This window comes from Pleurodeles waltl, chromosome 3_1, assembly GCF_031143425.1.
Source record: "Pleurodeles waltl isolate 20211129_DDA chromosome 3_1, aPleWal1.hap1.20221129, whole genome shotgun sequence".
Lineage (NCBI taxonomy): Eukaryota > Metazoa > Chordata > Amphibia > Caudata > Salamandridae > Pleurodeles > Pleurodeles waltl.
In genome coordinates this window covers 1,069,888,491-1,069,900,833 of record NC_090440.1, presented here as the reverse complement: position 1 = coordinate 1,069,900,833, position 12,343 = coordinate 1,069,888,491, and the positions used below count along the sequence as shown (strand labels likewise).

The window sequence follows — 12,343 nt, the reverse complement described above, 5'->3', positions numbered from 1 at the left end:
CTTACAAGTACGGCAAGCCGCATAGTGCCAAAGACAGGAGCACTAGCCACAAAATATGGCAAGACTCACTATTTACATTGCAACCAATGCTATATTTTAGGGGCTACAGCAACCCTAGTGAAACTATTCTTCATATAAGTTTGAATCTATGAGCCTTGAAAAAGTCCTTTAGGACGAAACACGTGTTGGCTGTTGTCTGTTCTTGGATTAAACACTCCATGCAACTCTACTCTTTTTGGACTACATATTTATTTTAGAGACTCAGAGTGCCCTGGTCCCTGTTTCCTTCTCAACTTGTATCTCACAGCACAGTCCATGGGTGGTCCCCTCTGGGGTTCCATCTACGAAACCTGTGCAATTTGGAAACCCTTTGTGGTTGGGTTTCTACGACCAGGTTTGCACCGCGCACAAATACAGGCTACGCGACTTTAAATTGATTGGTTTCAGATGTGCGACAATATAGCATTAACCACTTCCTTGTTATAAATGGTCCCGCAATGTGGTGACTATTTGGTTCAGGGCCAGGACGATGTTCCTGAGCTCCTCTCTGTACCCCAAGTACTGTTCCTCCTGCTGTGCCTGGATCTCCTGGAACCTGGCCAGTACCGTCGCCATCGTCTCCTGGGAGTGGTAGTATGCTCCCATGATGGTGGTGAGGGCCTCTTGGAGAGTCGGTTCCCTGGGCCTGTCCTCCCCCCCCTGTCGCACTGCAGCCCTCCCAGTTGCCCTGTTTCCCCGGACCTCTGTCCCCTGGACGGTGTGCCCACTACCACTGCCCCCAGGTCCCTGTTGTTGTTGGGGTGTTGGGTCAGCCTGGGTGCCCTTTAGTGGCGGACACACCGCTGATTGACCTGTCCTGGAGACAGAGGCATGGGCCCGCTGGGTGGGAGCTGTGCTGATATTCCCGGAGGGGGTTAGGTCTGCTGTGGCCTGTGTCTGTGTGTGGGGAACCGACTGTCCAGAGGTCCCCGATGGTCCGTGCTGGTCATCAGGTTCTAGGTCGACAGAGCTTCTGTCCTCACTGGGGGCCTGTTCTGGGGGTGGGATGGACATATCTGGACCCTCCTGGCCGGTGTGTTGGCGTTCGGGCCCTGCAGGGGTGAAAGAGTATGGTTATTGCTTCTGTGTGTTCCATGGCGTGCGATTTGTGGGTGCCCTTGTCCCCCAGTGCTGGCATTCCCTTGTGGGAGGAGTTGTGAGGGTGGTTTGTGGGGGGGGATGGGTATGTGCAGTGGTCATGCATAGGTGATGGGTGTCCATAGTTTGGGTTGGCATTCAGGGTTTGGTTTTGGGTTGGGTGGGTTGTGCTGGTGAGACATTGGCAGGGAGTATGTGTGCTGGGGGGCTGGGGGTGAGGGTGGGCGTGTGGGTTGGCATGCTGGTGGTTGGGGGGGGGAGTAGTTGAGATTAGACTTACCAGAGTCCATTCCTGCGCCTACTCCAGCGAGGCCCGCAGGATGCAGGATGTTCAAGACCTCTTGCTCCCATGCTGTGAATTCGGGTGGAGTGGGTGGTGGTCCGCCGCCAGTCTTTGCACAGCGATGTTCTGTCTTGAGACCATCGACCGTACCTTCCCCTGTAGGTCGTTCCAGCGCTTTCGGATGTCTTCCCGGTTTCTGGGATGCTGTCCCACAGCGTTGACCCTGTCGACGATCCTTTGCCATCGCTCCGCCTTCCTGGCTATTGTGGTGTGTTGCACCTGTGTGCCGAAGAGCTGGGGCTCTACCCTTATAATTACCTCCACCATGACCCTGAGTTCTTGGTCCGAAAACCTGGGTTGTCTTTTGGGTGCCATGGGGTGGTGTGGATGAGGTGTGGGGTGGTGTTTGTGGTGATGTGAGTGGTGGTGTGTGGTGATGTGTGCGTAGATGTGGTGGGGTTGATGATGTTGGGTTCCTGTGTGTGTTGGGGTTTTCGATTGCTGTGCTCTCTCTCTCTCTATCGCCTTCTCTCCGATTTTCTAGTAGTGGGGGTTTGTGGGTGATGTGGGTGTGTGTTTTATAGTTGCTTGGATGTGTGGGAGTGTTGTTTGTATGTGTATCAGGTGTGTGTATTTCAAATTGTCAAATGTGGCTGTGTTTTGGAGCTGGGTGTGTATTTTGACCGCGGCGGTGTGTACCGCCAATGGAATACCGCGGTTGAATGACCGCCGCGTGGATTCGTGTGTCGTAATGGCATGGGCGTGTTTGTGTTGGCGTGGCGGTGGGGGTTTGGTCATCTCCAGTTTATCGCTGCCCGCTGATGAGGCGGCCTTCCGTGGATGTCGGGTTTTTGGCGGCTTGGCAGTTGTGGGTCAGAATGACCGTGGCGGTTTACCGCGGCCGCGGCGGTAGAATGGCGGTCTTCTGACCGGCGGTAAGAGCCTTTTACCGCCGAGGTCAGAATGACCCCCATAGTCACCTGTCCTGAAATTAAAAAGTTTTAAAAAAACGTATAAGGGAGCAGATTAGGTATACCCTGCCTCGTTAGGCCATGTGTGGGGAGGGCCCAGAGGGACCTCTCAGAGCCAAAATAAAAATAAGAAACTGACCATTTTTGCCCCAATCTCTTTAGACTTCCATGTGATCACAGCAAAAACAAAAAAAGGCGGCCCAACATTTAACAAAATATTTGGTGAGGGGGTGAGAGTAGGGGCTGCCTCCCCTAGCCAATTTGGGCCCATGAGACACTATCCTATAGGGCCAATTGGTGCAATAAAGGGAGGGGCACCACATGGTCCTCCTCCTGAGTCTTACAAGGATATGGGGACTCCATCCCCAGGGCCAAAATCAACATTAAACAGAGAAGGTCTGTGTTGCCTTCCTCTCTTCACCTAAAAATGCTCAATTATTTGTCACTCTGTCTCAGGGAGACCACCCTCAGGACAGAGTAGTTTATCTGCCCAAACTAGCACACCTTTTTATTTAGGTGTGGACCTTGGGAATAAAGTCCTCAAGGCCCAGTTGTTCTCTGGGGGCTCACATGTCACCCTCCCCTAATATAAATATATTTAGCCCCAGAGGGTGGGGTCCCCTGGACCTCTTAAGGCTCAGAAAGGGGACCAAGCACCTGTTCCATTATAATTTCTGTATGACCCTGATGGATGGGGTAACTTGCGCCGGGAATAGTGATCCGGGGCCAACAGTGGCTTGGGAACGAGGTTCTGCATGACCCCTTCTCCCAGCAAGGAGCTGACTGCCTGTGAGGATTGGAGGCAGGGTCTTTCTGCAGGCTAGGTCCTGCAGCCAACTTCATTCTGCATGGCCAAAGGCCTTGCATGGCTGTGGTTGCCTTCCTGTGAAGGGTCGTTTGCAGGGCCTGACCATGGGAGAGGCCCTGCAGCCTGTCACATGCACTGCAAGACGGAAGCCGGTGCTAGGCGTGTGCTTGGATCCCTGCAAGGGTAGGCTGCAAGGCCTAACTGCAGGGCAGGCCCTCTAGCCAACCCCGCTATGGGGTGCAGGCAGAAGCTATGCCAAGCTGTGGGATGGCTTTAAGTGTAGTAATGTAATAGTACTTTACATTAACAAATCCTGATAAATGTACTGAAAAACTATGGTTAATGTGATATCGTAGTTGGGAATTGTAATTATATCTTAATTTACATCGAAAATCGAAATTCATTGAAAAAACTAAAGTTAAAGTGACATTGTTAGGTGTGATACAACATCTGATTTTGTTTTTGAAAAAACCCTTAAAAATTAACTGAAAAAAAAGGTTAAAGTGACGTTATAGGTGAAAAGTTCAGTGCCAATGTAACGTTTTGAACTAAAAAACATAGAGTTCACCAATTATAGATAGCAGGTTTAGCTTTAGGTTGAGCGTCGCCATGCACTGTATATGACTTCACAAATTACATCACACATGGCATATTCTATGACAACATTTATGACATTCCTGATGACATCGCAAATGACATGATTGGTGACATCACTGATGACATCATCCAAGATACATTTGTACACATTACTCTATACAGGAGTATGGCATTTGGAGTATGAAAGCAAGTAGAATATAGCTCACAATAATATAAATGCCATTGCATAGACAAAGCCCTTAGGGGAAGCAAGCTTATGTTATGTGTAACATTGACAATATACAAAAAAGTACTTCTGTAACCAAGCTCATGGTGGCAATCAAACCCTCATGGATGGGTAACCCCTACTGCACACAATGTTAAAACTGTGTACAACTATTCAGAAAAAAGATCCTCCAGACACTCAAGACCTGTTACATAACTAATGCCCTACTATGGACAGCCTTTAATGTGTACCAAACTCTTCAGAGTTACTAAATGTCTTGTAAAACATGAGTAGAAAAATGGGTACTATAAACAGTGTTTACCCTATGCAGAGAGTTTACTCTGTACCACACTGTTTGCAGACAGGCAAACGCTCATGAAGAATATACCAAGTATGATTAAATAATATCCATTAGGAACAGTGTTCACTCTATCCAAATTCCCCTCAAAAGAGAGACTGCTCAGTGTAAACGCCCAAGGCCTGAATGTGCTAAAGGTCATACTACCCATGCCCATTATACTCTGCTGAAAACATAGATAGATCGGCTTCAGTGGCTTATTTAGCACAGCAAGTGGGTAGGAACCTTGTACACACAGTTGTCTCTCCTATATAGAAATTATCAGGTTGAGATGATTCTCTCAAAACACTTGAATGCTTACAATTCTTAGTATTTACTATATGCAATCACATACATTTACAGGGACTACCAATCAACACTCTTTCACCATTTACCTGTTGACGTGTTACACAAATTACACTCCCTCTCACCCAAGCAAAGAGCACAGCTCAACAGACAAGGCCTCTACAGCTTTCACCCTGAGTAATTGCATCTTGCCCTTGCTCATGCACATTTACACCCTAAAAATAGTTACCCAAAAGGTATTGTGCTAATTACACTGGTATTATTTCTTTCTCATATACAATAAACTTGAGTGAGAGTCATCAAATGCCATCTGCACACAGCGTTATTCCTGTACACAAACATGCGTAGCGGGCTCAATACCGAGAAATACAAATGATCCATTAGGAGCATAAACATTTTGTAAACACTTAGGGCTATATGTACGAACACATTTTCCCATAGACACAGAATGGGCAAAACTGCTTGCTACATCTGGCCCTTACACACGTTAGCAGCAAGGTGGTTGACAAAATTAGGTAGAGAACTAGGATAATACTTTTCTGCCACTATGGAAAGTATGAAACAACTAACACAGGAACATAATATTAGCGGGCTCTTGAAATACTGGACTTGATTAGAAATACACAAATGTTCTTATAATGTGCTTTGTGAAATGTCATATAAAAAAGTCACCTATGTGGCAGTCATAAATAATTAATTTAATATAGCTTACATTGTATTATGTATTATCTTCCACAATATTTAAGTCACAATTGTCCAGATTTCTAATTCACACAAGGCAATGCAGCAAGAAACCTTGCTGCTCTGCACTTTGTTAAAAGGAGCGGGCTTTAATGTGCCATATTTAATATTATACAGCACATTCCTGTAACCTCCTTCTGCATTGGTGCTGCCACACAATGTGGTGCCTTGCACCATTGCAAGCACCCTTGTACCTTGGTGCAAGAGTGTCAGTAGTGTAGGAAGGACTCTTTTTGTGCAGGAAAGTATACCTTCCTGAATAAAAACATTTGTCTGAAGCTTTTTCCTCTTTCTAGGTGTGATGCAGAATGCAGCACACATAGAAAGAGGAACAATATGAGAAGAAATAAACCTATTGTCATGGAACACAACTCACATAAACATTTTAAGCTCACAGTGCCTTATCTCAGCTGCCAGTAGGCTGCAGAAAATCAAAACATTTTATTTTCAGAAATATAATTATGTTTCAGTTAGATTGTCTTGATACTGTTTATGGATAATTTCCCTAACAGAGTTTTGCTTTCAGCTACATACTTTTCTTCCTCCTCTTTTCTCCTCATACTTCCTGAACAACCTTGAGTTTTCTGGTTTGCTTCCTCATCACATTACTACTTGTTTACTGTGAAGATATTTTTAAGGTGTATCCTTGCATTTGCAACCGGAGCAGTTTCCAGCTGCCTCTGCTTTACACCCAATGATACAGAGAATCTTCATAAGACAATAAACATGTGTGACTGTATGCAATTTTGTAGTTAAATCATTGTTATACAGTGAGTTATTCAAAATGCTAACATTTACAAACAGCAGAAAAACAACTCGAAGAAATGTATTAAAACAATCATGAGCAATTTTATTAGGTCTAACATTTTGTTGGAGAAAGTGTTTTGCCCCCAGCTGTCCCTTAAAGAAAATCCAGCAACAAAGGGCTAGATTTAAAATAAAGTGGTGCAGCGTGGCGCCAAAATTGGCAGTGCCACTCTGCATCACTTTAGAAATGTAGGGATGCGCTGTATTAACAAGAATATGGGGCACCCCCGTCCTTTCCCTTGCGCTGCTGCTAGGTTTTCCGCAGAGTGCCAATGAGGTCAAACGTGTGCCATGGTGCAAAGATGGCAGCGTCGTAGGGGAGATTGTTTTTATGCAGGAAGGAACAGAATGCAGCACACATATAAAGAGCAGAAAATGAGGAGAAATGAAAGCATTTCTCCTCGTTGAGCCATGCTAACGTCACCCCTGGGGCGATGACAGTTTTTGGCACTGCCTCAGATTCACAAAATCTTGTAAATCTGGGGCAGTGTCAAAAGGCAATGGGTGTTGCTATGGAACGCCCACAGCAACACCCATTACATGCCCCACCACCCAAAGGGGTGCATGTGAAGGGGCCATATTTATAAGGTGGTGTTAAGCCACAAAAAGTGGCATTGGCGGTTTGGCTCATGCCAAACTGACAATGTACCACTCCGTCCGCCAGGGCGGTAACAGCCGCCGGGCTGGAGATTTTGTTCCCCAGCCAGGCGGCTGTCACAGTCCCACCCTCTGGATTATGAACCCACCTACTGCCATGGTTTTCATGGCAATCTTATCGCCACAAAAACCATGGTGTTAGGCACTATCAGTGCCAGGGAATTCCTTCCATCACACTGATAGGAGTCAACCCCGCCTCTCCCCCTCCCCAGAGTCCCCCCACGCTCCCCTTCCCCCCCCAACCCTCGACATACACACACCTACGTGCACAGACATACACACGCATACACACATTCACCCATGCAGGCATACATTCATACACACATACATCAACACACACTGACATACATCCTAGCACACACACATTCACACAACACAAAATACAGGCACACTCACACCCATTCATGCACACATGCATTCCACAAGCCTCACACCCGCATGCACGCACACAAAAACAGTCACACACACACCCCCAGACACACAAACAACACTCCCCACCCCCCATCCAAGACCCCAACTTACCTGCTTTCAGGGGGTCCTCCGGCAGGAGACGGGATGCGGCTCTGCTGCCAGCAGCAGCGTCCGCCAGCGGAACACTTCCAGGTCGTATCACGTGTCATGATACAGTCGGCGGCGTTCTACTGGTGTGGCGCAGCTGCTGGCAGCAGTGCCACCTCACAGCCGTCTGCCGCCATGACCGTAGCTGGAATTCCGCCAGCCTTCTGGCAGAATTCCAGCTACGGTCATAATATGGCAGACAGTAGGTAGCTACAGCGATGGTCTTTTGGACGCCATTGCCGAGGCGGTAGGCGGCATTTACCGCCCATTGTCATAATGAGGGCCAATATGTCATGTCACAACTGTAATTTAACAAAAGGACTACTTGATGCTCCATTTCCCTAACCAAACTGGAACATAAGTGAAGCAAGATAGCCATCACGCAAATGATAAGGTGCTGATGGGCGCCCCACTGAAGCAAAGGCAAAATATGGAAACCTAGTGAACGCCAAAGTCTGACGAAAGCTGAGATAAAGGTCAGTCACCCTCTCTGTACACATTGATATAGTTTTGAATGAGTTCATAGCAAGATGTCTTCAGGCAATAAAGCTGTCTCTAACCATACTTATTTTATGGTCTGTTTTAATTCTTAATTGGTCTAAAAAATGTTTTATAAATGTGCTTTGTCGACAGCTTCAATATGCTACTGTTACACGTTACCTGGAAATTGTGCGTGCATACCAACTTGTAGAAGTAAGGGGCTGGACATTGCCGTTGTAGAAAGAGTTCCAGAAACAATGAAAATATAATTTCTTCTTGTTTTCTTACAGTAACTACTTAACTGATGAGGAAAACAAGAAGATATTTGGTATTTGCAATAACCCAAACGGACATGGACACAATTATAGAGGTAAATGGTGTCAAAAACGTAATGAATACATTAAGTTGTTTTCTCAATTTCATGAAAAACACACCACAGCAGTTCGGACTATTTTTGTACAACTGAGTAAAACAAATTTTATTTTAAATATTTAGGATGCATTTTTATGAAAAGTTCATTATTTGTCTTTCGTTTTCTGATTTACGTTTGCTGTGTTGCTTACTTTTCACTCATTTGCTTTTTCCCGAAGTCACCTTTTTTTAAAGTTTTTCTCTGTTTTTATTTACCTCTGTTTAGATTTTGAATGCCTCTCCTCACTAGCAGCAGGTGGTGAACTCCGCTCCACTCTCAGAGTTTGCAATGCTTTTCCCACTCTGGAGTCTACTTAGAGCGCAGAGTGCAGAAAAACTATGCATATTGGAGCGAACAGACTATTTTCCTCGTTCACACTTATCAACGGTGAGTTAGCGAGCACAAGCAAGGAAAATCTCACTCAAGACCACCTCCTATTGAGATTTCTCAACGTGGGCGGTCGCAGATGATTGTGACTGCTCTTGTTGAGAAACCTCCATTTAGATTTTGAATGCCTCTCTTCACTAGGAGTGGGTGGTGAACTCCACTCCACTTGCAGAGTTTGCAATGCTTTTCCCGCTCCAGTGCTCCACTTAGAGCGCAGAGTTCAGAAAAACTCAGCGTAGTGGAGCAGACAGAGTATTGTCCTCACTCACACTCATCAATGGTGATTTGGCGAGCACAAGCAAGGAAAATCTCACTGAAGACCTCCTCTGTCAAGCTTTGTCTTTGGCTTATCGTCCAGACCACAGAGAGATGGTGTGCGGCCTCGGTTCTTGCAGGTCCAGCTCTGGCAGAGGTAGGGGTGACCCCTTCCAGTAGTCACGGTGATGTTGACAGTTATACGCCACTACAGTCCGCGCCCTCCAGAAGGAGTCCCTGAGGAGAAACCCCGTAGGGAAAAAACTTCCAGACGTGCACTCCCTGGAAGAAAGGAGGACACAAGGAAAAAAAATCAGAATCTTGAAATCAGGAAAAAACACAGGGAAGAGGCAAAAAACAGGAGCAAAAACTGGATATCAAAAAGAGATGACCAGCTGGAGCGTGACCACCACCAAGCAGTATTGCAACACAAGGAGAAAGGAAATCAATGCCCAAATATATCCCTAAACAGGAAGTGATGAACAGGAAAAGGAAAAACGGCCATCTTGGATTGGGAACGAGTAATAGAGTCAGATAGGAAAAAATACCTTAGGAAGAAGGTAAACAGGTGCATGTAGGGAACCAAAGAAGAGAAAGGTATTATGGGAAAACAGAAAAAATGGCTTCCCACAAGAAGAGAAGAAAGAGAAAGGCCAATAGGGAATCCCAGGTGAGTAGAAGGCCGAGGAGAAGGGGCCCAAGGGCCTTCACCTAATCTCTGTGTGCCACGCAAAATGCACGGTGAGAACCGAAGCCCAAGTATGGACTTCTGTCCCCGCTGCAGTGGTGACGATGGCACGAGGCGGCACCCCAAGTCCCCGCAGCGCAACAACCTCCTAGTGGGATTTCTCACCACGGGCTGTCGCAGATGATTGTGACCACTCGCATTGAGAAACCTTCCGTTCACGTTGAGGTAACCTGCCGCTACACTCAAAATCAAGTGGAGCAACAGAAAGGAAGCAGCACCCTCTTGCACTGTGCAGGGAGCCATTTTCGCTGATTTTTCAGCGCGGGACAATTACCTGCCACTAAAATTCGGATGGAACAGCACGACCTAACATACTCCACTGCATGTGGAACGCTGCGTACTACAAAAGAGTTTTTTGGGCACTTCGCGGAGTTGCGCAACTCTGTGAACTCTGCCCAGGCCTGCTCCTCCTCCTTGTCTCCTGGGTCGGAGAGTCTGTCAACATCATCCTAATCTAATTATATGAATATTTGTATACCTTCTTTTTAAAATCTGCCCTTTTAATGGAGGAGACCAAATAATCCTCTCATCTGTGGCCCTCAAACCTGTCACTCTACACTACCTAAATGTGGGGTTCTATATCGGTTTGGTGCTGACAGACTGCATGATTTTTATTTACATTTAGGATTTGATGTAGGAGTTACACAAGTGAAAGAAATATGTTGTCGCTTGTCTCGCTGGGAACTGTGAGAATGCCGTAGTTTCAGGAATGCTGGATTTCATTTCTTGTATTCCCATTGAAATTGTAGCCAACAGTGCTTCGACTTTCTCGCTGGCAATTTTGGCTCTAGTGCTGGGTTGCAGTTGGACTGAAGCTCGTGTTTGCTCAATGTGCACCATGTTACGGTGCCCCAGTACAGGTTCTTCCCCATTTGTGTTTGGGACAGTGGAGAGCTGCTCAGGCAGGCATGATTTCTCGATATCCTCAACGTGGGGCATGGGTGTGGAATTTATTAAAATATCTACTTGTCCACGGGACAGGTTGCTTCTCAAATCTACTTGTCCTGTAAAAAGATCTACTTGTCCCTTTGGTGCCATGTAGTGTGGCGCCAAATTATGGCAGCAATCTCATTATGTAAGAGCTCTGATAATAGCCTCTCTGATTATGCCAGGGCTACTACCATAGTAGGGCTTGAATACTTGCAGTTTCAATCCCTACTGTAGCAATTTCCTTATTTTTCAACCTTTCTGCAGATCTGCATACTGGGGCTGGAGGAAGCAGTAAGCAATAGTTCCAGGGCTGGAATGCCTTTGAGTCTGCAAACCTACTAACCTGCATGTTTTAAAGATCTTCACCAGCTTCTCTCTAATATTTTCCCATAATAAGAAAGGTTGGACATTTACTCCTGACAATGGCAGAATTAGAACTTCTTCCAGGGTTGGGAAGAAAGTGGCTGGAGGGAAAATGAACTTGCAAATGCTCAATAGATTTTCACATGAGCAAATCTAGACATGCGTATTTACCCATGCTAAAATACAGTTCACAAATATTTTATAGGGGTACGACATATACCATGGGTGCACTTTTGTGACTTTCTTTAAGAATTTGGGGCCACATGTAGGTAGGTTAAGATTTGCGACCCGCAAATTGCGAGTCGCAAATCCGAATGTAGGATGGTGTCCCTGACACAATCTGTGATTCGCAAGGGCTTCGCAAATGCACACCTCATGAATAATCATGAGGTGGGTCGCAATTTGCGACCCCCTTGCGAATGGTGGCCTCACAGGGATGGTGGCCTGCTGGAGACAGCAGACCACCATGTCTGTGACTGCTTTTCAATAAAGCAGTTTTTTTTTTTGTAATGCAGCCCGTTTTCCTTAAAGGAAAACGAGATGCATTACAAAAACGAAAAATTAAACGTTTCGTTTAATTTTTTCAGAGCAGGCAGTGCGGACCACTGCCTGCTCTGAAAAAATGTTTACAGTGACATTCACAATGGGGAAGGGGTCCCATGGGGACCCCTTCCCTTTTGTGAAACTGTTAGCACCCATTTGAAATGGGTGCAAACTGCGATTGGTTTGCGCCCGCGTTCGCAAAACAATCCTACATTGCACTGCGAGTCGCAATTAGGAAGAGAACACCCCTTCCTAATTGCGAGACGCAAACCTGTTTTGCGATTCAGTAACCAGGTTACCGAATCGCAAAACTGGGTTTGTGCACCGCAATGTGCTTTTTGCACGTCGCAAACAGCGAAAGTCGCTGTTTGCGACATGCAAAAAGCTACCTACATGTGGGTCTTGGTCCCTAATTAGGTCTGGTGTTAAAGACATTTTGTTTTTATTAAACTTCTATTTCTCTCTCTTTCGGCTGGCTTTACTGTGAGTGATCGCATTATTCTCTTCCACAAGGAGCATATTGGCACACAAAGTAGTTTTGTTCAGTGTCAGGAACTACAGTGGCAATCAGTGACGTAACGAAACTGGAGGGTGCCCCTTTGCAAAGAACATGGAGGAGCCCCCTCTCCAGACTCACTCAGGGTAGGTGCTGTGCTGAAGGGGCCCCCTGGAGGGCAGCTGCGGGGCCTTTGTTATGCCACTGGTGGCAATGTGTGCTTTTAGAGTTCAAAAACGTTTTTTTTTTTTTGCCAGTGTTTGTTACAATGTTGAGGGCCTGGTAGCTCCCACAACAATAAAGTGTTACAAAAGCCATGTCA

At 46.2% G+C, this 12,343-nt stretch overlaps 1 protein-coding gene across 1 annotated transcript in view; it reads left to right on the top strand.

The window, feature by feature from the left end:
* The window catches only part of LOC138284974 (6-pyruvoyl tetrahydrobiopterin synthase-like), a 95,585-nt gene that overhangs the window by 45,777 nt on the left and 37,465 nt on the right, over positions 1 to 12,343 (top strand). The window contains exon 2 of the mRNA XM_069224347.1: positions 8,178 to 8,257. Within this exon, the coding sequence (XP_069080448.1) occupies positions 8,178 to 8,257 (80 nt within the window). The remainder of the gene's footprint in view (positions 1 to 8,177; positions 8,258 to 12,343) is intronic.